The sequence below is a fragment of the Parasteatoda tepidariorum genome, chromosome 6, assembly GCF_043381705.1.
Source record: "Parasteatoda tepidariorum isolate YZ-2023 chromosome 6, CAS_Ptep_4.0, whole genome shotgun sequence".
Taxonomy (NCBI): domain Eukaryota; kingdom Metazoa; phylum Arthropoda; class Arachnida; order Araneae; family Theridiidae; genus Parasteatoda; species Parasteatoda tepidariorum.
Genome location: NC_092209.1, coordinates 32,200,803 through 32,227,619, shown reverse-complemented (window position 1 = coordinate 32,227,619; position 26,817 = coordinate 32,200,803). Strand labels below are relative to the sequence as shown.

At 30.7% G+C, this 26,817-nt stretch overlaps 2 protein-coding genes across 2 annotated transcripts in view; one reads left to right on the top strand and one right to left on the bottom strand.

Annotated features, from left to right (window-relative positions):
- Window positions 1–9,689, bottom strand: part of LOC107437620 (NPC intracellular cholesterol transporter 1) — a 61,275-nt gene extending 51,586 nt beyond the window's left edge. Inside the window, exon 1 of the mRNA XM_016049703.3 lies at window positions 9,438–9,689. The gene's annotated coding sequence lies outside the window, so the exon portion shown is untranslated. The remainder of the gene's footprint in view (window positions 1–9,437) is intronic.
- A 20-nt stretch (window positions 9,690–9,709) lies between these two features.
- LOC107437638 (Factor interacting with poly(A) polymerase 1) lies at window positions 9,710–20,747 on the top strand. The gene is made up of 5 exons (XM_016049720.3): window positions 9,710–10,141; window positions 10,333–10,452; window positions 14,254–14,583; window positions 17,251–17,448; window positions 19,739–20,747. The coding sequence occupies exons 1-5, from the start codon at window positions 9,980–9,982 to the stop codon at window positions 20,591–20,593; spliced, it is 1,665 nt and encodes a 554-aa protein (XP_015905206.1). The 5' UTR covers window positions 9,710–9,979; the 3' UTR covers window positions 20,594–20,747.
- Window positions 20,748–26,817: the final 6,070 nt, after the last annotated feature.

Below are 26,817 nucleotides of genomic sequence, written 5' to 3'. Positions count from 1 at the left end.
AAAATAAAAACAATAAAAATGACATTTTTAATAAAAACTGCAATCACTTTTTAAAATATAAACTTTTATATAAGTGCAAGTACCTTATATCTTAAAGTATAAACTCCACTGCAGTTTAAAGTATAAGTCTACATCTACAAACAGATATCCGAAAAATCGAAAATTTTGCAATTTAAATACGTACTTTAGATAATTTATAGAAGATTTTATTAAACAATGATAAAAAGCAGTATCTTCTTCCCCAATTCCCACCAAACTAATTTCAACAAAATCCAACGGGTCAGATCGTACAACTTTTTACCACCTACTCTAAAGAGAGTACTTAAACAATTTTTCAGAGTTTTTTTTTTTTTTTTTTTTTTTTTTTTTTTTTAGAAATNTTTTTTTTTTTTTTTTTTTTTTTTTTTTTTTTTTTTTTTTTTTTTTTTTTTTGTCAAGTTTTTGACACTTTCGTCAGCTTCAAGTCGTCAATGGGGATCGAACCTCACTTCTTCATAATGACAATTTAGTGCTTTAACCACTGAACCATTGTTGGCTTACAGTTTAAAGGGCAGCTTTAAATTTGTAAATTACTAATGACTGCCTATTAATTAAGTTATCGAATAAGAAATTGTAACGTAATTTCTTAAAATAAATACTGTCGATAGATTAAATAAGAACTTTCGATAGCTTCTGATTCGTAACCTTTAAAATATGGTACTCGAGCTAGGCGAAAATTTGGCTACATAGTTTATACAGGGAACGGTCGAAAGCTAAATGTAATCCTTTTCTTTTTTGCTGGATTATTTGAATAAAACCAAACATCACCATCATCATAGTTGGCCAGACAGCCCAATGAGAGCCAATGCCTTCCTCTGAAGATTTCTCCATGACGACTTCCGATTTATCTTTGATCTCCAATTCTTTTCATTAATTGCTAGAAAATCAGACTCCACTGAGTCAGCCCATCTCAACCGCGGCCTTCCCCACTTTCTTTTTCCAGTGGGTCTAAAAAGCAGTGAATATAACCCATGTTTTTTTTTTTTTTCTTTTTAAGTTTTAAGTTGTTTACTTTCTTTAAATTCATATTTTTCAAATATTAAAGTTTCGAAATTTTTTTTCTCTCGCCAAAATTTTATTATTTTGTGAATAAAATAAGTAGTTAGAGCAATTAAATAAGTGAATATTTTAAAGCTATAAATCAAACCAGCTTCTCTAAACAAAGAACACATTTTTATTATCTGTTTTACTGAATGTTCTCCGATTTAACTGTTCTGTTAGACATTTATTCAGGTAAAATGATCTTTTTATGGAGAAAAGATATTCAGCAGTTACTCTGGACAAATACATCTCATAGTTAAGAATAAAAAATAATATTTAAGTTTAAAATGATTTCATCAAGAGACTTGGATTGAATGTAGATTTTAGTCGCACAACAGTTGAAAATAGTGACTCCACTGCACTAAAGGCAAGGCTATGATGAAATTTATGATCTTACGCACTAAAGGTAATTAAAATTAAAATGTGCTTATGTGTGACGCAAAAATAAAAACTAATGTCTAAAAGGGAAAAAAGTACCGGAGCAGTTGAGCGGTAGAAACAGGAACCCGTATTTATCTGACAAAGATAAATCTTCTGATAAAATGAAAAACGGAAGTTTACCCTGATAAAATGAAAAACGGTAGTTTACCAAATGGTGCTATAAAATCAATCTCACAAAATACAAAAAAAAGAAGAAGAAAAGGAAGGAAAAAAAAAACAGATCTTGGCACAAGAATTTACCAGGGAAAAAAAATTGAGAACTTTAGGATGTAATTTACATCTTTATTACACAGAAAACTTAAAATAACAGTTATGCGTTGAGTTACATACAATAAAATACAATTGAAAAATTTAATTAAAGGAATCAACTAAAATTAAAAATAAATAAATATAAAATTTTGGGAAAAGATCTTTATTTTCGCTTATTTATTAATGCAAATAAATAAGCCAAATAACTCAACAAAGTAATTTCGCTTATTTAACGTACGTCAAATAACTCAACATTAACTCAAAAATCACCAACTCAGCAAGTCTTTGAGTTGGTGATTTTTGCGTTGTAATAGTATTTAGTAATACAACGTATTTAGTGATAATAGTATTTAGTAAGTACACAATAAGAGTATTTAAAAAAGCTACAAAAAAAGCACGCTATGCAAAACATTAAGTATATTTAAAATAAAACGTTAACACGTGAAACTTAAAAGATTTGTATGTGCGTCATTATCAAAATTAAAAGAAAGCGACCTTGCAATGAAAGAGTGAGTAAGAATAACGATGGGGTGATGTCACAGACTCCCCCTCTTTCCTTTATAAGAATATCCAAAAGACATGCTTTTATAAATTAAATTATTTCAAACGAATTTTGGAGATAATTCGAAAAAAATAAACAACATTTATTCCTCTGTATGGACGTAATGTTAAATTTAGTTAATTTTAAAGCAAAATCAAATTCTATCAGAATTAAATAAATGAAAATAATTAATCTTATTTATGTTTTATAGAAACAGAAACTACTTAAAATCTCAATTCGGTTTATTCTGAGAAATCTTGCTCAATTTTTATTTTAAATAAAAAGTTATTCTTTGGTTAATCTACCTTTGGTTCACTTCTTCCTATTTCCTCTAGGTTTTTAGTTTCGTTTTGCGTTCCTGATAGCCATAAATTTTTTTCTGAAAAAAACCCGAACGCTCTTTTTTTGCTTTAAGATGCGTAAAATTATAACATAGTTTTTCATTAAAAATATGAAAGTAAACTAAGTTTTCCTTAGCATGGTAGTTTTTATTATTTTTTTTTTCTACTAGCAGTACTTCAATAAAGCTGAAATAAAAAAACTCCAATAAAAGCTTTAAAAAATGATATTTAAATAGTAATTAGTAGGAGGACAAATTATATACATTAGTATAATACGAATAACATTAAAAAAAAAAATAGGCTTCTAGTGTTGTGACGTGATAAATTCGTCTCTCCAAAGGGGAAATTAAACCGCGGGAAGAACTAACTTAAATTTTCCTTTTATATTGTCAAATCTCCTAAAATCGGTATATCTTTTCTTTTTTTTTTAAATTTGTTTTACGTTTACTTGGTAAAAAAACTATGTTGGTAAAAAAACGGTTAATTTTTTGGATTGATTTTTGAGAAAAATAAGTAAATAAACATCAGCCAAAAAAAAATATATAAAATTTCGTAATCATAATGAAGAAAAGCTTTAATAAACTTTCCTTAATCGCTGCAGTTTATGAAAAAACAGAAATTTTTTTTCTTCCGTTCCAACATTTAAAGGTAAAATTCTATGAAACAGCGTAATTCTGCGAGATTTACGTAACAATGAAATGAATTGTTTCGCATGTTATCTCAAGTGATAAAGATATATTGGAAATGTAGTCATAAATTGGTCTAATCTTGCCAATTACACATTACAAAGGAAGCTAGAAAAGAATTCAGTTTAATGATGACGTATTAAAAATCGCTGTTCTAGCTAAAAGGAGGGAAATAAACACCTAGATAAAATTATCTTTACAGACAGAGTCTAACAAGCAATTTTACAGCTAAATTGCAGAAGAAAAAAAAATCATAGTCTCCTCCCAGTTAAAATTTTAAAAAAAAATTAAAAAAATAAAAAAAAAACAAATGTCCTCACATTTTATTCGATTCTTAGCACAAATTTTCTCGCAGAATTATATTATTACAACAGCCACTCACAGATAATTGAGTTCCATAATTATTTAATGAAGGTTCAAAATCCAAGCAAAACCATAATTTTGAAAACAAACCAAATTCGATTAACCAGAGATGAGAGGCTAAATCTCGAAGTACACCAAATATCTTTCGTTTTATCTCCTTTTTCTTTCTTTTTCTTCTTTTTTTCATTCCTTTTAACGATTCCGACTCTTGCTGTGCTATTAAACTTCAACTTAATTATCCATAAATTAATAAAAACAATCAAATGGCAAACTTTTTTTTCTTCAATAATGAGAACACTCTGAGGCAGAGGAATAGGGGGAAAAAATTGTGAAACGATCCAAAAAATTTGAATAACTTACAGGGGGGGGAGAATGCGCTACTTTGTAAAAACCATTTAAAAAATATAAGTTTAAACAATAACTATGGATTTCAATAATGGACTCTTTTTTTTTTCGACATATGGAGCTAACGACGACTCGCATGAAAGCTGCGATTTCCTGAAAACTACCACATGAAAATTTGCAAACTGCAGAAATAAACGCTCCCAGAATTCTTTTCAAAATACTTCTGAGAGCCATTTTTCATCTTATTTTTGTCTAAATTTAGCAGTATCCGGTAACTTATTTAATACAAAAAAAACATATAATTTTTTTTTATATACAACTCGTGGTTTAAAGAGATTATTGGCATTTAAATATAAAGAAAATCAACAATTTCAATTATTAAAACATTATTTCATTTTCGTAATTCTTTTAAATAAAAAAATCAATATGCCTTCTTCATAATAAAAATCACCACCATATAACGATTAGGAATTACACTTCGAGTAACAAATGAGCTTGAAAAACATCGAAAAATAGACTGGCAAGATACTATTTTAAATTAAAGATCTATTAGTCTCTAGTGGATACTCCAATTACTGTAAAAATGCTAAATGTAGAATTTAATTATTCATTCAAATGTAGCACTAAAAGATAAAAAGGCATTACAATTTATTTCCTTTCAGCTATTATTTCTTTCTTAAAATTAAATTTAAATTGAAATTAGAAGTTTTCATGCTTAAAGAATAATAGGAAAATCGTTTTTTTATGCTTCGAATTCAATAATAAAAGATACACAAACACTATGTATTTTTCATAAGGTTAAAAAAATCCAGTGTTTCTTAAAAAAAAGGTTTTTTATTTATTTAAAAGAAAAAAAAATAAAATCCAGGTTTGTCAGTAAAATATCGATTTTTTTTCTCCCTTTTTAATATTGGCAATTAACTATTTAATTCGTAAAATTAACTAATATTTTCTGAGATACCCTATAATTAAAATTAAAAATTTAATTTATGAATGAAAATTGTAGTATAATAGTTTTTATTAACAATTTTGTAAGTTTTTTTCAGAATTTTTATTCATTTATTTTTTGCACAGATAAATACAAACTAAAATTTTAAGCAAAATTATTCATAAACAATGAAATTAAATATAAGAACAAATTGCAACCTTTTTGTTATGATAATAATCCATATGTGCCCATAAAAACTAAGTTTCCTAATTCTACTTCATTTCATCAAAGCTTTAATAACAGATATTAGATAGTAACTCTCAATTTCATTGTAGTATAAGAATTTTTATGAAGAAAAATGATAATCAAACAAATCATATGAAAAGAATTTTTTTTTAATTCACATGCTGTATATAAATAAAATTTAACTTATTTTGAAATAAATCATACTTTAAAAATTTTAAATTTATCATTAAAAAAATTTGTGCATCTACAATTTTATGGATAGAATTTGTGGAAGGAACGAATAGCCGAATATTCGGGACCAAAAAGCAACCTTTTTTTTAAAGGAAAAAAATCATGAATAACTATTGTTTTTTATAAATAAATAAGTTTAGTTATTATTGAAACTTAGCTTTTTTTATAAGTATGGGGTAAATGGAAAACATTTTAATAAAGATGTTTAAGATAATAAAGATAATTTTATAGATAATAAATAATAAAGATAATAGATAATAAAGATAAAGTTAAGATAATAAGAAATATTTAAGATAAATAAAAAAACTAACTAACAGCTATTTAAAAAAAATTAATGAACAAAAATAGAAATAGAAATAAAATATCGTCTTAATTCTTAAAATAAAATTTTAATGTTAAATACAATATTTTCTCTCGAAAAATTATCCATTAAACATCCAAAGAAAAAACACGTTATATAAGAAATGCTTTTAAAAATAAACACTAACATAAAAACGCCTATAAAAAATTATATACAAAAGCAAAACAGAAAAAATAAAAATTGATCTCAATTTTTGAAATTTTTTTTTAAAGCTAAACATTTCAGTTTTCCAATTTTCATACTTTCAAGAAGATGCAAAGTATAAAGTCTAATAAAAAAAAATTATATTGTCGCGTCATAATAAAAAAGTATAAAAACAGAAGTTTTTTTCTCTTTTTTTGAAAAGAAAAAGCTAAACAGAAGATAAAACAAAAATCTTATATAAGGTGTTCAAAGAGAAAACACGTTAGGTATATAAGAAACGCTTTTAAAAATAAACGGTAACATAAAAACGCCCATAAAAATTATATACAAAAACAAAACAGAAAAAAAAAATTTTTTGATCTTAATTTTTGAAAGAAAATTTTAAAGCTAAACATCTCAGTTTTCCAAATATCATATTTTCAAGAAGATGTGAAGTATAAAGTCTAATAAAAAAAAAAAATTCTTAATTGCCGCGTCATAATAAAAAGTATAAAAACGGAAGTTTTTTTTTTTTTTAAAAAAAGAAAAGGCTAGACAGAAGATAAAACAAAAATCGTTCTTAATAAAGAAATAATTTTTTAATAATCTTCCTAATGTTTGTTGCCTCGCCCTTGCCTATTTTATATTATGAGATTAAGAATAGAAGTTCATCTAATCAAAAGAAAGATTAACTACACTCCAGTATAATTCCGCACCAATAGAAATACTATTGATTGCGGTCAAGTCAAGAGTTACCTGCAATTTTCCGGAAGAATTTGCATTTTGGTACATAACTTTTTTTTCTAAATTTCAGTAACTATAACCTTTAATTTTACTTATCTTAGAAAAATAGAAACTAATTTCAAAAGCCTAACAAGACACAAAACAAATGCAAGGTTTTAGATAGTTTTCTAACTAAATAAATTTGTAAATTCACCTCTTCACTAGTGTGTGTGCTTCTTGGTCCTTTGTGATCTCTTTACTCATAACAAGGTATACCTACATTGGGTACCTGGACATATGGGTATTCCTGGAAATGAACTAGCTGATGAAGCAGCACGGGCTGGCTCTAGTGCGATTTTCTGGATCCCTGAACCAGCCTTGGGAATTTTTCACACATCATTCAGGGCATCTATATTCAAGCTCTATGACATTATTGCCTATGAGCAATGGAGCAACACATGGTCAGAGACGAGCTAAGGAGCTGAATCGGGACTGTCCTAGTGTACGTCAAAAAGAGCTTCTTAAGCTAAACAGGAACAGTTTGAGGAAGATCATTGGTCTTCTCATTGGACACTGCATCCTCAGGAGACACCTGCATCCTCAGGAGACAATGGGTATTGAATCCAATCCTCTGTGTAGAGGTTGTCATCTTGAAGAGGAGACTTCAAGACATATACTTTGTGATAGTGAGGTCTATTCTGCTTAAAGATTACTAGGGAATCACTGCATTAAGGCCTGGGAATTGCAGGATGTTCCTGTTAGGTGTTTGCAGAATTTCATTTCAGCCATGAGGCTTTCTTGTTAATCACGATTTAGGGTTTGGGTACAATAGACCTCTGGTCGATGAGCCCTGCTCCTTGGAGTTGCTCAACGTCTAGGTCTAAGTCTGACTAAATAAATCACTATTAAGAATTAAGGAACAAGCAAAAATTCGTTTTTGATTAAATAGGGCTGTAAGTTAGCAAACATTACTAATGTTAACTTCTAAATAATTGAAAAAAATTCAAGAAAGAATCATCTGCAGTTTATTTTATAACAATACTTAACACTAAAAAAAAATTTCATTTTTAAACATCCCTAACCTACAGAATTAACTGCCTGAAATTTCTGAATGACTTTTAGAATCAGGAGTTCAAAATCTCACTCACTTTGTGAATTTCAGAATCTTAGTACAAATGGTTATAAAGCTTTGAATGAGTAAAAAAATTTGCCAAGTTATTAATTTATAAACTTGAATGATACTTCATCACGCAAACTTGTAATAAATTATATAGGTAAGATATTGCCATTCTTAGATACATAATAATTATTTAGTTTACTGATACTTTCCTTGATTAACTGTTAAATTTGAAGTAAAATTTATCACACAAGCATGTTATTAAAAAAGTTTTTCAGTTTCATTTACTTCCCAGAACATCTTGCATTTTCAGTGGAATATTTTAGAAGTTCTTTCAAAAATTATCGCTAAGGGAAGCTGGTTTGAGAATTTGGGTACCCTTATTATTGAATAAACTTAGGAGGTTTAAAAGGCTATTCTCTTTTTGTTATACAGATGCTGGTTAATTAAACTAAAAAAGATAAATGTCAAGTTATCTGCACAGTAAGTGGTGAATGGAATTTAATAATGTTAAACAAAACCAGTCAGATAACACATGTTTTCTTTTTATATATCCTTATAATTAAAAAAATTAAAGATTTGTTTCATACTTGTTGTTGTCACTAAAACTGAACTTCCATTTGAAACAAAATCAAATGAAACAATGTAAAACAGAACAAGAATATTATAAAATAGAACATATGCGGTGACAGAAAATTCTATGCACCAAAATTACCCTTTGAGCACCAAATAATATCACACGAAGAGGTGTTGTTTAGTGCCATAGAGTGGTATGGGCAGTTTGCAAGATCATTTGGAAATTTTTAGCTTAAAACGATGCAAAAATTTTTATACCGTACAATTTGAAATATTGTGGAAATTATTAAATTCATTTGAAAAAAGTTAATTTACAATTATAAAAAAAAATCACAGAATAATCTTTAAATAAGTATTATAATGGAGATATTTCCACATCGGGATCTGTGGTGCCAACTACAATCGCCAAGGTGCCAAACAGATTTTAAAGTTGCAATTTAAAAAAAAAAATGCCTATGAGTTATTCACTTCGAGTTGAACGATTAGTCTGTCACAGATCAGGATACGGAAATATCCCCATAATGATGAGCAAAAATATTTTGATTTGTTTAAATGATATAAAAGGTAAAGCAAAATAAACAAGTTAAAATTAGCATTATTAGAATGAAACTGTTGAATGCTCTCCTGATTAAACTATTGAGACAATATTTCCAGATTGCGGCTATACAGCATATTTATTAGATCATAAATCCAAATCCATCGAAAAATTTGTTCACTCATAGAAACTACACTGTTGTGTCAACATTTTTAATTTAAAATATCATATGCACAAATTACCATATTTAAGGTTAACCAAAATCCCCTCTAAACTAAACTAAGCATGCGTACTTAGTTTAGGAAAATTCAATCATTAAAACAATATTGCTTGGTTAGTTATTTTTAATTTAAAGGGATGTTTAAATATTTAGCACACAGTTTACGTTCTACGCTTTATAGAAATTATTTGGTTGAAACAAATTACATGCAGTTCAAAACAAATGAAATAGGTTTCTAAATGAATGTTAAATGTTCAAAGCATAATTGTAATACACATAGATCGTACATTGGATATACATACAATTATTAATTTCAAAATATTTTACTTACGCTTAAGTGTCACTCAGTAAGGAAATTAATTTGTTTTCGAACTGTTTACTCTAAACTACAAAATGTAGCAGAGAGACAAAAATATCCGAAATATGCTCAATGAAAATTTAAAACTATAAAGATTTTATAGAATTCTAACTAATTAAATAGAGATAAAAAATAAATTCGTCGCACACAGGTAAACAATAGCAGACGTAGTTCTGTTAATCCTTTGATCCATTTAAAATGTTGGAATATCACAACTACTACACGGTCACGTGTTTAAGAAGAAATGATAGGTTCATATTTTCGCTACAAACCTCTTCATCGAAATATGGCAAAATACTGTATGCTTAATTTAATTTCTATTATGAAATAAAGTCTCAAAAATTATTGTTGTAATCCGAGAAACTGTCTTATAAAACAAAATCAGAATCATGTGTATTGTAAAAGAGTTAGGTTAAAGCGCAAAACTTATTACCTTATAAATCTTACTACAACAACGAGAAAAACATTATTTTTAAATGAATGGCAACTAATAACTTTTGATCACTCGAAAAAAGATGGCGACAGATGCACTCACAGATGATGATGATGCTTGGTTATATGGCGATAATAACTCTGAGGAACAACGTAAAGAAGAAATAAATGCTATATTTGATCGAGCAACAGAAGAATTAGTTCCTGGAGAAGAAAATTCAATCACTACTAATGGAGACCTTGAAGTAACTTTATAATGCAATTTGCTCTCTGAGATTGTGTTTAGTTACACTTCTTTATTTAAAATAATTCCTATCTTGCTTAGATTAAGAAAATATCTTCATTTTTTTGTATTCTGATTTTCTTCTGCAAGTACTTAATTTTATTAGAATTGATTTACTTTGCAAATTTTTCTAATCGTGTCTTTGTTTATTAGCCGAAGCCACCGGGTTCTGGCGATAATGATATTATTTTACCTGATGATGATCAAAAGTCGAAAGAGAATGATGAAGAAAAAGATTCGGATGAAGATGAAGACTCGGATGATGATGTCCAGGTATGTCCAATAAAATTGCTTAACTGCTTTGTTACTTTTAACAGAAAAAAAATCATTATTTTCATTGAAAAAGTTATTTGCATGAAAATACTGGGAAGATTTCCGTATCGTGAGCTGTGGCAGAATAATTGCTAAGTCTTGGCAACTTCCGGGCAACGGCCCGCATGAAACAAACACAAAAATTACAAAAAGGGCCCAACTCCAAAGGTATAACTAGTAGACACCCTCGAGCAAGCATTTACATGTTTCTTTTAAAAAATTATTGGTAGTTTAAAATCTATATGGCGATTTTAGTTGGTGTGGCAGATCACGATGCGGAAATCTCCCCAAAATCCATGTCATATTGTCTTAAAGACATTAGTTACTTTACCTAGTATTTTTTTTTTTGGGGGGGGGGGTTGTTTATGAGTAACAATGTAATTATACCGTTATTTAATTCTGAAATAAAGTGCTCTTAATTCTCCTGAGTTTGCTGTTGTCAATATTTGAGTTTGTGAATCTTAATAACTATGTATTATTTTAATCACTATGTAAAGTTGAGCATACTTATAGAATTTTCTGTTTTTTTTTTTTGTTTTTTTTTTCTCACAAGATCAGCTACATATTTGCTTGCACCATTCGTGATAGAGCTTCTGTGATTAATATCAATATATTTTACGCTTTCAGTTTTGCTGTAAAACGTTGCATGGAACTGACTTCATGATAGCAAGATATTGATATACTATTAGCCTTTTGGTCCAATATGTTTTGAAGCTTGTTTCATTATTTTATTCATTTTTGTGTGTACATCCTGTCACTTGAAGCAATGTAAACAAAAAATTAAAACAAAAATTGAATAAAGCAAAAATGTATAAATTCGTTCTATAAACAAGAACCTTACTCAGTGTCTAAATAATAGTTGAGAAGTAAAGAGACAAACAGATGCAAAATGATTAAATCAATAGGGACAGAGAAAGAAATGTGAAAAAGATAACAAAAGAAAGAAGATAAGAAACAGGTGTGAGGGGGTGGCAAATCAGACTACTTCATGTGGTGGTCAATTACGTAATAAACCTTAAAGTATTCATATTCATTGTGTGAGCTTTCCTTCTTTTTTTTTTGGTTTTTGTAAAAAATCTGAAATAAATAAAGCATTTAAGAATAATACACTGCTGGACAATTGCTAAGGACGGATAACGCTATCATCCATAGCAACCACAAAATGAAAGGAAGCAAAATGTGGAAAATTAGAATAAGTGCAGGATATAGTAAGAAGAGATATGTGTATGCAAATTTTTTTTCCACGTCTGTTTATCTCGTGATAGCGCTGATAAGAGCTTAAAAGGTTTTGACGCGTGTGGAGCGTTGTTGTTTCAAGTCAAAGTTTTACAGGAAAGATTTAGTTGACGAACTTGAAATTTTCGGCATGTCTTCCCGATATTACTTAGATGATTTTAAGCGTGGCCGAATTATGGGAAAGATCGAAGAAGGGTGAAAAATAACACATGTTGCCAGGGAGTTCGACATCGCTCACAGCGTTGTTTCACGGCTGTGGAAATCATTTTAAACTACTGGAATGTGTAATAGGCTGCACGGGGGAGGTCGTGTTAGAAGTATGACGCCTGCAGAAGACAGATACATCGTCCTATCAGCAAAAAGGAACAGGCGCACCACAGCTCAGCAGGTGGCAAATCAGTTTCTTGCTGCCACAGTAAAGCAGATCTCCCGAAAAACTGTTGCCAGACGTTTGAGGGGAGGAGGACCATACGCCCGCAGACCTGTTGTGTGTGTCCCATTGACCAGACAGCACCGTACTGCCCGTTTGCAATGGTGTCGTGAGCATCACAATTGGACTGAACAGGACTGGGCATGCGTACTATTCTCAGATGAGAGTAGGTTCAGTCTGTCATCGGATTGTAGACGCCAACTGATCTGGCGCGAGAGTGGTACTGGTTATCGTCCAGAAAATATCCAGGAAAGGGACCGATATCCGACATGCAGTGTCATGGTGTGGGCCGGCATCATGATCAATGGCCGCACGCGCCTACATGTGGTTGCGAATGGGACTATGACGGGCCAACGATACATTGATGAAGTTCTACTTCCTCATGTTCGTCTTTTCCGTGGTGCTGTCGGTGATAAATTTGTTTTTATGGACGACAACGCAACATGTCATCGAACACTCGCTGTTCAGGATTGTCTAGACAGCGAGGGTATTCAACGCCTCGTATGGCCATCACGTTCTCCAGATCCAAACCCCATTGAAAATATTTGGGATGCTTTGGGGAGGCAACTTGCTGGTCGAAACTATCCTTCGACAAACGAGAACACCCTCATCCGTGCACTGACAGAGGAATGGGATAAATTGCCTCAACAGCTGCTGGATAATGTTGTGCAAAGTATGATACGACGTGTAGAATGTTGCATCACACTCAACGGTGGACATATCCGTACTGACACCTTTCTTCAAGTTGCCTGCTGACATTTAGATGCATTGTTCCATTTTTTCGTACGCAGCATCAAATGAACATTTTTTTTCTTTCAGGTGTTTCATAGCTTTTGTACTTTCCAAAACAATGAATATTCTTTATTCTAATATCTGAACAGTGTGGCAACTATATTTTATCCTACTAGGCCTCATGTCTCGCTTAATGTTATGTTACATTGCAATTTGTGATCCGTCCTTATCAATTGTCCAGCAGTGTATTATTTATCAATATATTGCATTATCAATACATAATGCTTATTTTTTGCATATGAGCTGAAGTATCAATTTCTAAAAAAATTTATCTTTGAATAATTTACTTCAATACTAGTATATTATGAATAAAAATTTCATTATTCCACCACAACATATGCAAAATAAATAAATTAATTTGTATAGATAAGTACAAATACATAAATCAAAATTCTCTAGAATAAAAAAAATATCTACTCTTTAATAAAACTACATGGATGAAATACATTAACTCATTACAATAAGAAAGGAGACTGAAATTAACACAAATATACTCACAATATTTATTAATCTGTACTTGAAATGAAAAATTCACTGATTACCTGCACCACATGGGACATTTCCCATAGTATTTCTTACAAAATATTTATATCTGCTTTTCAATAAAGCCTTGAATAATGAAGTGCTATTGCTAATCAATTCATAATAAAATTGTAATGAATATAATTATTATTTGTTGAATCAACTACAATCCCTTTTTCATAAAAAAAGGCACACCATTCCAACTACCTTGAAAATCAACCTGCACTTTGAGATACTTCACTTTCAACTCTGCCAGACTTATTTACTTAACTCAATTATCCTCCTCTGTTGCCATACTTGGAACAAAAGATTAAAGTTCTTTGATTGCAGTCCATTCACTGCTGATCCTTAAACCCCCACTGATGTGAGCAGTCGGAACAACAAACATGTTCAGTTTCCTTCGTATGGATTGCCAAAAATTCAGTGTTTATGTGAAATATATATATTGTGATTTTGGTGTGAAAGTTTCAAGTTATAATGAGTTGTAACAGGAGGTTTCATAGGTACCTCAAGGTGCAGAAGATTAAATTAGAATTGAATTCTAAATGTTTGGCAACGGTGGGATACCAGAAAGATCATTAACTAAATTATACAAAATCATAGTATTAACAGATCATCCTTCGCTCTATGTAGTTAGAATTCTAATCACAGGTTTGAGTTTTCTTCAGCTAAAATCATTTTACACTGCTCTTTATAAACTTGATTTTTGGGAATCATTCTATGTTTTGAAAATTAAATTATTTATGTGCTGTCTTTTAAACATTTACTTTCTTTTTCTATAGGTTACTATTGGTGATATAAATACTGAACCTTCTTCAGTTTATCCTTATGGTGGAACTCCTGTGAATCTTAACATTAAGAGGGGAGGAGCATTCAGCAGTGGTGCTGGTATAGCAGGAGGAAAAACTAAAGGAATTGATTTGGATACTGTTGGTCTCATCAATGGAGTTTCTTTGTATGAATTCAACTTAGATACTATTGAAGACAAGCCATGGAGAAAGCCTGGTGCTGATATTACTGATTATTTTAATTATGGATTTAATGAAGATACATGGAAAGCTTATTGTGAAAAACAGCGTAAATTGCGTGTTGATAACCATGCCGCTCCAAAGGTATGCTATTTGATAATGATAACTTTTAAAATGCTTGTTCCATTTATGATTTAGTATAAAACATTGAATAAGCAAACTTAAGTTTTGTAATGTTAATATTAATTTTTTAAAGTAAGCTTCATTCTTTTTATTTAATTTATTTGTTTAATTTTGTAGATTAAATTTTTTTCCACAGCTTTATTTATTTATTGAACATGTTTTAAATTAATATATAATAGTGATTTGGCTGAATTACCAAATATTCAGTTAATATTAATTTTTTTAGATATAAATAAGTTTAGTTGTTATTATTTAAAAATAATCTAAGTTTAACTGCATTAATGGTATGGGATAAAAGAAAATAAACTTTAATAAAAATGTTCAAAATAATTAGATATTGAGATAATAAAAATATATTTAGGATAAGTAAAAAAACTGACTAACAGCTATTGAAACAAATCTCTGGTTGTAAAGGCGAAAAAGAAAGAGGAATAGAAATAAAATCTTGCCTAAATTCTTAAAATTTTAATGCTAAAAATAATATTTTCTGAATAGAAATTATCCATAAAACATTAAAAGAGATAGCAACTGCAAAAATGCTTTTGAAAATGCAGTGCTATCATAAAAATACCAATAAAAAATTATATAAAAAAGCAAAACTAAAGAAATAAAAATAGATCTTAATTTTTGATAGAAAATTTTAAAGCTAAACATCTCAGTTTTCCAATTACTGTATTTTCAAGAAAAAGAGAACCATCTTAATTACCAGGTCATTATGAAAATATCTATAAGAAAGAAAGTATCTGTAAAAGAAAAAATTCAATATAAACTGTTCTTCATTTTTAAATAAATCTTTCTTAATTTTTAAATGAAACAAAAAAAAAGCATTCTTACTTTTTATATTAAAGATTTCATGCTAAAAATCTCAATTTGACTTTTTCATATTGCTGTATTTTTAGACAAAATGACCAGGAATTCATTAGATATGCTCTTTGAAAAATGTTGCCATAGTAAAAATGCTGATAAGACGTTATTAAAAGAAGCTAAAAAATATTTCTTTTTCAGTTCAGAAATGTAATTTTAATGTTGAGAATCACAGTTTTCTATGTTACCTGTTATCTCTCTCACCATACACGAAGAAAATGACAAAAGAATAAAGTCTATTAGAATCTAGAAACATTCTGTTAAAATGCTGCACAGTAGTTAATACAAAAAACCCAGCGAAAATGAAACAAATTTTAAAAAATCTCAATTTTTAAAACGTTAAATGATGATTAAACGGTGAAATTGACTTGCCTTAATAAAATTAAAATAAGAAAATATCAATACAATACTCATGGCTCAGTATAAAGTAATCTAGTCTCAATTCTTCAAATTTTGCTTTTCCATTTGTCTTTCAGAACATAATTTAACAAGTTTTAGAACTTAACATGTGTAAAAACAATTTCTATTAATGTATAATAAAAAATTTAAAAAAATGCAATTTCGAATTATTCTGTATTAAATTTAGTCAAATTTCCTACTGAAAAAAATGCTTTTCCAAAAAACTCTTTGCCGAACATTTGGCCAATTATTCAATCAATCAAATGTTTGGCATAATGACCGAATATTCGTTACGTCCCTAATATATATGTACACAGTGGAACCCTAATTTTACGTTTCTCATCAGAGTAGTGTTTAAAAAAAGCGCACAAAGTGGGATAGTGTAAAATTGGAGTGGAAAAAATTTAATCAAATTTTACAAAAATTGACACTCACAAAATGAAATATTGGTAAATGTGCGTAATCTTAGCACATTTTTTGTTTTTAGATGTAAGTTTTACAATATCTAATTCAACACTTACTACTGTTTTCAAGTTTGCTTTATGGTTCAAAAATGGGAAATACTTAAAATTCAATTTCTCAGGAGCCGATTTTGCTCAAATTTTGTATTTTGACATGTAAAATTACATTCTTTAAAATTATGCAGAAAATTTTATACCTTATAATTCAAAAATTTTTCAGCCTTTCTTTAATAAAAAATAGTAAATATTTACTGAAAGTTACTCTTTGCATAGAATTTTCTGTGAATAAATTAATTTTAATCATCTGCAAAAAATTTTCAATTCGCTTAAAAGTTCTCAAGATTTAGCGTTATATGCAAAAAGTAAAATTAACATTAACGGGTTTAAACTTTTCAAAGCTCTCCTATCCAAACTATTGTGATGCTATTTTCAGTTTGCGGCTACCCCCTATATTTTGGGGTTCAGAAATCTGAATCTGTCCACTAGAAATTAAGTTTTTGTGTCTGATTTAGTAACTTAAAATATAGTCTGCACTTATTAATTAGCATATTTAAGGTCATCTCCTCGAGCCATGAAATTTGAGTCATAGAAAATCCTATTATTAGATTGAAAGTTATTCAGCGTGGTCCTCTTTTTTGCTCTATATTCATTATTAAATATAGCATAGAAATTTGTGCATGTGCTTCATACAGGAGTATTAACTGCATCTAGTTACAATATTTAAGTATTTTAAAGGCTAGTTTTCCTGTTAGTTATCCAAGATTATAAATGATCATCTGAGAAATGTTAATAATTGTTTCTTTTTTAATTTGATTTATATAAGTGTTCTGTAAAGCTTTTTATTAATGTACATTTTATAATTAAGCATTTGAAGTTTCACTAATTATGGATAATATAAATTTAGATGGTGCAGATCATACCTGGAAAAGATCAACAAATTCCTATTGCTACTGTAAATGAAAACAGTAAATACTCTGGCATAAGTGCTGCAATTAAGAAAGCTGGTCCTCCTCCTGGCAGAAGAATGTCTGGAAGTATTGATGTCATTTGTGGGGCTACTAACTCAAGGCGGTCTGGCAATGCCAAGGAAAATGTCATACAGGTATGGATCCTCAATGATGATAACATTATTGTTATAACTCTTAATTTTATTTTTCTTGGTTAATCTCCCTTTTTTTTTAATGCAGGTATTACTTTTTATGCATTCAAATGAGATAAAAGTAAACTTACGCATAATTATTCATTTAAAATATGCTGCATATAATTCATTTAGAATATCATGTTTTGAAAATTTCAATGATTTAAATTTATAAAGATATAAATTTTTTGAATGATTTTACTCAAGAAATTTTCAGGATTTTTTAGTTGGGCCCACAATTATCAAGAGTATGCTAAATGAGGGTAAAAAATAGGAGCAGTATATTACAGTATAGAATGTCTTTATTCTTTTTCCGATTATGTTGGCAGTTCAGTGATACCTCTTGAGAACAATCACACTCTTCTCCACAGTAAAATGGTCATTGATGGAGGTTGGTTGCCCTTAGGGGTTACCTCCATTGACTTGAAAATGTTATCAAAGGTACATGATTTTTTGCTAACAATTTTAATTTTAGTTATTTTCTTGGTGCGAAGATACCAATTGTGTTTGCGTTGTGTAAATCGGATTTAAAAACAATTTAGCGTCAATAAAAATTATCCCTACTGATATAATTATGTGTAAAAACAAGTTTACCAATTTTGAATCTCTTTCAGATATCGTCAAAAAGAGCACTCTAAATAAGAGCCTCGTGCATATAACTTGAATACAAGTTTAATCTACTTATTTGTTTTGTTAATGCTTTTTTTAATATTTTTTAATGTTACCTTATTTGACCTTTTTCGTGTTTTATGCAGAGGTTAGTCTGGTCACTGGGAGAGGTTTTGATGGTCTCTTTTAAGTGTTTTCTTCAACACAAATTCTGTGTAAAATTCAGTGCATCCCAAAAGTGGTCATAAATTGAGGAGGTCACTGCATAGAGGTTGTCTTTTCTGGAGATTTCACTATACTTTGGTCTTTTACTATTGTGAACTGGGGTTTAAGAGGAGTTCAAAGATTCTTTGACAAAGGGCTAGAAAGTCACAAAATTTATAAATATATTGGTAGTTGGCATTTCCTAAGGAAAAAACCTATTTCTTCCTAAACACTTGAAGAAAATTGAAAAGAAACTAAAAGAAATAAAATCCACTTATTGTTTTCAGAATAATTCAAATTTAAAACAAATAAAATTTTATACAGGATTTGAAAATCTATATAACTTATTTGAATAATTTATTTTGAATATTTTTGAATTATGTTTAAGGATTGAATTATGTAAAAAAAAGAAAAAAATACTTGGTAAAATATTAATTCAAAAATTATTATTTTGTGTCCAAATGCTTTTTTACTTAGTAGGATTTTAATTTCTTCCTGTTTGTAACTCAAAATTTGATGTAATCATATTCAAATCACTTGTGAACTTAAAGTAATCTGAGAATTTTTCGCTGATATTTAGCAATTATAATTTTCCATATTTAAATGGATTATCTAATGTTTTGAAAAAAATCAGACATCTTGGTTGATTTGTATGTAAATTAAACTTTTTTTTCTCTTATATGTTTGTTATTTTTGATCTGGTTAAGAGTGTCAGGAAAACTCAATTTTGAAAGAATCGCTTTGTGTGAGCAACTATTATACAGAGATTTTTTTCATTATTATTATGTGTAAAGGTAATCAGCCAATAAATATTAAAGCTATTTATTTTTATTCAAATGTAGAAATTAAATCTAGGACAAAACAATACGAATTTTCACTTTTCTTCATTGCGAAATTTAAAGTTTCATTAGACTTCTAAGATACAAAAAAATTTGACTTAAAATCAGAACAAAAGAAGAAGCGGTTTATCACTGTAATCAGACTTTAAAAATTTCTTCATTGTGTAGCAGTGAGATTTGTTAAATTGAGATTACTTTATGTCATTGTTTGTTAATAATTATGATTTTTTTTTCAATGATTAATTAGCATTATCCAAGTTCTTACATTCTTATAGTCCCTTTTTGCTTTATTTCCAGTTATGTTTGGAATTTGTTTTCTTTTCTTTTTTATAGTGTTATATTACTTTTGTAATAATTTGTTAACAGACAAGTAGTCTAAGTAATATAGGGATATAAGAATCTAAGTTATAAAATCCAAATTACCATAAGATAACATCAAAATTATTTATATTGTGTTTTTTTGTTTTTGTTTTTACCATTACAGTTTTATTTGATTTATTCTTGAAAGCAATACACTTTAGTTGATAAAATAAAACATCTCAATATTTTTTTAAGATAATTTTCATTTCTTGTGACTTACAAGTTTTCCTTTACATTTGCAGGTAATCGGTAGTTATGAAGGAACATCATTGCCTCCAGGTTTACCTCCAACACATTTACCACCACCATTTATACCCCCAAATTTATCAGTACCTCCGCCTGGTTTACCACCTGGTATACCCCCTCCTAACATTCCACCGCCACCAGGCACTTTACCGGGTCATGTGCCACCTTTTCCTGATTTGTATGGCAATCCAATTTTTTCACAGCCGCCACCTCCCGTACCTGGTGTCAATGTGGATTCCAATTCTCAATATGATGAACAATTCTTTACCGGTAGCTCACGCAATTTTGACAACAACTCAGAATCCCAACATAGCTGGACTAATTCACCTCATCGTGATAGAGATCGTGACAGAGAAAGAGACAGGGATCGAGATAGAAATCGTGATAGGGATAGAGATAAGGATAGAGAGCATTACTGGGATGACAGGGGTCGTGATCGACCTCCTGGTCGCATTCCCACAACTGAAGATGATTATAAGAGAAGGGATAGAGATGAGTATGATAGGAGGCGTTACCGAGATTATCGCGACCGTAGGGACAAAGACCGCTATGACCGAGAGTATGACCGCGATCATTATGATAGGGACAGAGACAGGGATCGTGATCGAGACAGCCGTGAACGGGATCGAGATCGCAGACACAGAGATCATAAGGATAGAGAGGATCGTCATAAGGAAAGATCATCTCGTCGCCGTCATCATCATGAAGATGAGGAAGAGCACCATTCGTCGTCCTCCCGGCATAAGCACAAGAAGACCAAGCGCGAGAAAGATGATGCCGCCAATCCTACTCAAGAGGGTTCAGAGAGCCAAACACAACCAGAGAATGAAGAAGAAGAAGAAACTAAATAAGAAAAATTCTTCATTTTCTGTTTAATTAGTTTAGCAAATGTAAAAAAAAAAATATCCACACTTAATTTAGTTCTTGTTTTGTATTGTTTTGTTTTTTCATTGCTTTTATGTTAAAAAAAAAGGAATTGTATATTATACTTTATTAAGTATTTTATCTTTATTGTGACTTCTTTTGTGAAAAAACAACTTTGTAATTTTTTCTTCTAATTTTATCCATACATTGCAAGTTCTAACATTTCATTAACAAAACTAGCAAAGTATCCCTTGCAGGTCAGAGAGTTTTCAGAATGCTCTCTAAGATAAAAAAGTATAGGGGGAATATTTTTATATCTTTGATATATTTTTATTATTTTAAGTGAAAATATATTTTGTAGGTCGTCAAAGTTTCACCCAAATCATGGGAAGTCCAATGCTTAAATATCAGCTCTTTTTTTTTTAAGAAAAATTGCTTCAGAATTTTTTTTATTTTTTCCTAGAAGGTAGACACATTTTTGTGGTCAAAGCTGTAGAATTTTAAAAGATGTTTTCTTTACAATGTATACAAATGTTTTCTAGTATTTTTTGTCAGAAAATATTTGTATACAAAAGTGTTATGATTGATAAAGGACACTAGTAACTCGTGTAAATTCACCTTTAAATTAATCTTCTCTCTAAAAAAATTTTTTACCTAATTTTTAAAACTATGTTTTTACTTTACACTGATACAGGTTTCGGTTTAATTACTGTTTATTAAAACCTTTGCAAAAATAATGCATAGTACATTTAAAAAGCAAATGGAGTAAAAATGATTAAAAAAAAAAAAAATTCTTACCAAAAAATGGAATTTACAAATTTTTGTTTAAATGAACAGGAAGAATTCACAGAACATTCATAAAAAAATAACTCAATACAACTATACAAAATTACTTCAATAATGTTCTCTTTTTTTTTTTTAATTTTACATATAAAATAATGTGTGCCCTCATTTGTTGTCTTTTTAAAAATTAATTTCAAATTTTTGTTTTATATTTTACTTGTAAGTTTTTTAATTACATACTAGCAATATTCAGTTTAAAGGAAGTTATATTTTTTACAAACACTTGCATCGTGTAAAAATTTTTCAGAAGAATAGATTGTGTATAAAATTTAATCGAAAAGGCATCAAAATAGATATCCTGGATTGGATTATGATTTACTAAAAGTACATTATACCTTAACAGTTCATGCTTTACTCTATTAATGACTACCTAATTAAAAAAAGAATCCTAGAGCAGTGAGTGAAAAAAGGGGGGGTACCCTGTTCCATGTACTAAATGCTAATCTCAATGAATTGTGGACTGTTAATAATTATTAGTGAATCAATCAAACAACAAAATCAGTCACAGAATACAAAATCAGACACACGTCTCTTTTTATATAGGTTTTATTCTTGACTATAACTATAGGGGTGGTAGCTGCAATTTAAAAGACAATTCATTTTTATTGTTATAAAAGATTATTTTTCCAGTAAGCTGGTAAAATTAAAATCAAATTTGAAATATTACTATGTGTCTTTTACAAATATACTAAACCCTGTGAGAAATATTTCGGCTTAAATTCAAAACAAATAAATGCAATTATGGCACGTGGACATAGAAATTGCAATTTTTGTGGCTGGCAGCATAGAATGTCATTGAAAAGTTTAAGGGGAGGGAATAGTGTGCTCCCTTCCATCCAATGTTAGAATGGCCTACTTCAATATACTTTGCTATTTTCGACGATCTTATTTTGACGTTTTTTTTTTTTTCTCTTGTTATGTTTCACATGTTAAAAATAATAATAATTGCTCTAATGGGATAGGTGGTGGTTCAGGTAATTGAACTCTAGCCTCCAGACCGTGGGTCGAAACCCTGGTAGCTGGTACCGCAAATGGAAGTTAAAAGTCGTCCTGTAGCTCAGGGAGTAGAGCATCCGCCTTCCAATGAGGTGAACCGGGTTCGAATCCCAGCGATGGCTGAACGATACTAATTCCGCACCGACCACGGTGCTAATTTGAAATATCCTCAGTGGTAGACGGATCATTTGTTAGAGTCCCCTTGCCTCCAGGCTAACAGTGGGAGGTTTTCCTCTTCATGTAACGTAAATTAGGGTAAGTTCAATCAAGAAGTCTTCCACGATAACGAATTTCTCTCAATACTTGATCCAGGAGCTCATTTGCCTTATTATGGATTGGGTTCAAAATTACAAGGCTACGGAGTTGAACATCAGTAGACATAAACTCATAAAAATTGGGTCGACTGTTCAACGATATTATAAAATAATTAATGCTTAATCCACAGGGGTTCCCAAGTCTTCTGGATTGGGAGTAAACATTAAGAGTCAAAATTTTGTCGGTTGTTCAACGACGGTTATAATTATTCTATTGGTGATTTTTGATAATTACGGCATTTTTTTTTTCCTTCCCTCCCCTTTAATTTAGAGACATCGAAGATTTATTGAAAGTGTGATGATTAATCTTAATATTACATGAATTGAGACAAAATGTATCTCGTTGCATCACCCACAACATCAGCAAAATGACTACCATTATCTTTTAATAGGAAATCAGATGTTATTTACTTTAAGAGTTGGTTCTAGTATTACTTAGTTTTTCCGAGTAACAGAACAACGTTGAATTATAATAAATTGCTTGTCATTAGAAGTTCGTGATTTCTGACTAATCTATGGAACTCCTCGCAATAGCTATGTTTTTATCCCCATACGATCGTAAGCACTTCCTGCTCTAAAAACTATTTGACTTCAAAATTAAAAGATACAGTGGTGTAAAAAATTGTACAGAAAGCACGACAAATAAAAAAAACTAAGATTCAGATATCAATTGTTAAACGCTTGTCGCTCTGCAGACGACCAGAATAGTGAGGTCGACTGAAATTTCAACTGCTGCCTAGAAATTTGATGTGTTGAAAGTAGCCATTTGAGAAAACTTTATGGGGCTTTACAACCTTAGCAAAAAGAAACACATAATGAAAAAACAATTATATTAAAATATGCATCTTGCTAAACAAAACATTTATTTATAAATATTTAACTCATCATGAATTAGAAAGCTGTGTATTCCTCACTGGTAAGATATTTATCTCTCGAACTTCTTTTTTTTTTTTCTTGTCTCTGTATTAAAACGGCATATTACAATCCAAAATGCTCCAAGAAAAATAAAACGGATCACCCTAAATAACTTTTGATCTTAATCTTCCCCATTCTTAATGGTAGGAGGGGTGACCTGTAATATACTAATTAATAAGTGCAGACGATATTTTAAGTTAGAAGTGAACTAGCAAATAAAAATCTAGAGTTGTGCTTGAAACTTAAAACAGCAAGTTTAAGCCAGATTTAATTAGAATTTCAAAAGGCATGCAAAGCCCCCATTGATATTTATATGAATAAATATTAGTTCGTATTTAAAGCCGTTATTTTAAATCAAATATACTATATAAGGAAATACTATAATATCAAATCGAAAATTTTTAGTAGCTCTTTAAATACTGGAAAAGTTTTTAATTTGTTACTTTTGGCTCTTTCGTTTCAATAGGTTGCTGACCTAGGGTGATCATCTATAGGGTTGAAGAGTCTTTAACAAAAGAAAGTTTAGAAAACCTCCTTAGAGAGAGTAATAAATATTTCCAAGACGAATTTCTGGAGGTTTCCTTCCAAATTCATTAAAAAGAAAAACGGAGTACACTGGGTTATGACGCTTGAAAAGCCACGCAAAGAAATACCTACGTGCTCTCAGCTGCTACTGGTGCAACCGTCTGGGACATCTAGCTGAAAACTGCTAGCACGAAAACTCTTTCTCCAGCTGCGGCGAGGTGGGACACAAAGCATTCGATCACAAGAGCACGTGTGTCAACTGTTGGGACTTAAACCAGAATCAGCATTTTATCGATCCTGCATCGTTTACGAAAGAGCAATTGAGCGAATCCAGAGATGTATCAGTTAATGATCACTGGAACAACTGTTTGTAAGTCAAACACAGGCAATATTCAATCGGCTACGATTTTAGTTCCTGTTCTTTGAAACCATCTTTTGCTGGATTTTTATAACTCTTCTTAATAAACAAGGGATCATGGGCCTTCCAGCTGGAGGGCCGTTTCCTGGGTCGGGGTGTGGTGAATGCTCTGGGCTGTCAGCTCGGATTGGTTGTCGTCTGCGACCCTTTAGCCACCGCAGCTTTGCGATGATGCGATGGGATCTTTTTTGACACCTTTGCTTGTTGACGTTTGGGGTGCTCTTACTCGGGCGTGACTTGGGGCCTTGTGCCTTTGAGTCTGCTTTCCTTGGTCCTTAAGTGCCGTTGCTGGATAGCTTCGTAGAGAGCCGTGATGGCTCAGGGAATAAAGCGTTCTCCTTCCTATAAGGTAAACCGGATTCACGATGGCTGGTCGATATGAATTCTGCATCCGGCTTGAACCGACCACAGTGCTGACGTAAATTATTCTCAGTGGTAGACGGATTATGGGTTAAAATCTCCTTGTCGTCAGGCTAACCATGGATGGTTTTCGTTGTTTTCCTCTCCATGTAATGCTAATGCGTGTTAGTTCTATTAAAAAGTCCTCCACGCTGGCAAATTTCTCCCGGTACTAGATTCAGGAGTATCCTTATTTTCTGGATTGGGTTCATAATTAAAAGACTACGGAGTTGAACATTAATGGTCTCAAACCTGAAATTGGGTCTGTTGTTCAACGACGGCTGTAAATGTAAATATTTATTCTTGGGAAGGCCCTATTGGCCTGGGTTGCCGTAATTTACCTTGTTAAGATTCCACTTTATAATAGATATTTAGATATAACATGATATAGACCATTTACACAACAGAATCTCTTCCACTTTTTCAGCTAAATTTCTACAGTCAAAATTTTGAAATATCTGTTTTTAACCCTCTATAAGTATAAATTGAAATTCGTTTTCAATGTGTTACGTGTTGTTGTTGTTTTTACTCTTTCCCCTGTTGTAGGAAAGCCAACAACAAGTTCAAAAGACCCCGTCGCCCGAGATCATCGAAAATCTTCTCCTGCACAACCAACAGCTGCCTCCAGGAGGCTCAAAAATAGTTTTGTGGTGCTGAGATTAACAACTTGGAATCTCTTTTAAATTGATCTTTGGGGACTGTTCTTGAATTCTCAGACTCCCACCAGTTAAACTTCAATCCTTCTAAGTCGTCAGCTGTATCTTTACTACGAATTGACATCTTCACAATTATTCCCCTGGGATCTACTTTGCAAATGGGTTGAATAGGGACAAATATCCAGTCTATCTAGGCTTTACTATTAACCATGAAATAAACTGTAGAAAACATATAGAGAAATGTGGCAGTTAAGGCTAGAAAGAGGCCGCAGATCATGAAGTATATTTCGGGTAGAGACTAGGAAGCTGATGCTTCCACTCTTAAAGTTACTGACAGTGCTCTTGTACGTCTCATTCTTTAGTATGGTAACTAGATCTTTCAGGCGGCATCTACCTCTAATTTAAAGATTTTAGATAGAGTTCTACTCAATTTAGCAAGAATTGTCACAGAATTAAGGAATAGCTGCCGAAGTGAAGCTGCTCTTTGCGAGGCTCACATTTTACCTTTGACTGCAAGATTTAAGATAAACTCTGTTAGATATTTTAAAATATTAACGAGCCTTCTTGATCTTAATAGGACTTCTAACTATATTTAAAATTGGACAAGCAACCAGCGTTTAAAAGAGATACACACCACTTGATCATACGGAGAAACATGGTTTCATGAATTTTAAAATTGTTTCATAGACTTTTAGTTGTTTACCTCCTACGGTATCATTTGAGAATATCATTTTCAATGAGGATTTGAAATCCCGTGCTAGAGTAAACAGAATGATCATCCTGAACTTCTAAAACAGTTGACCCTAGAGGTCATTAATATCCTTTTTGAGACCTTGGCTACACGAATGGTAGAAAATTTGAAGGCGGTAGAGCTGGGAGTGGTGTTTTCGTCAGCAACTGCGAGGAGGAAACTAAATTTAGTATCCGTAACTCTGACTTTTGCTCAGTCTTTAGGTCAGAAATTATTGCTACTGGGTGGGCTCTTGAGTGACTTTAAAAACTGTCATCCAATACCTAAAAAATTGGCCAAAAATGCATGATAAACCTGACTAGGATTTTCTAGTACATCTCTCCGAGCTATGCCTGAGGATATTAGTATGCCTCCATTGGATTCCTTCGCACGTTGGGATGTACGCGGTAATGAG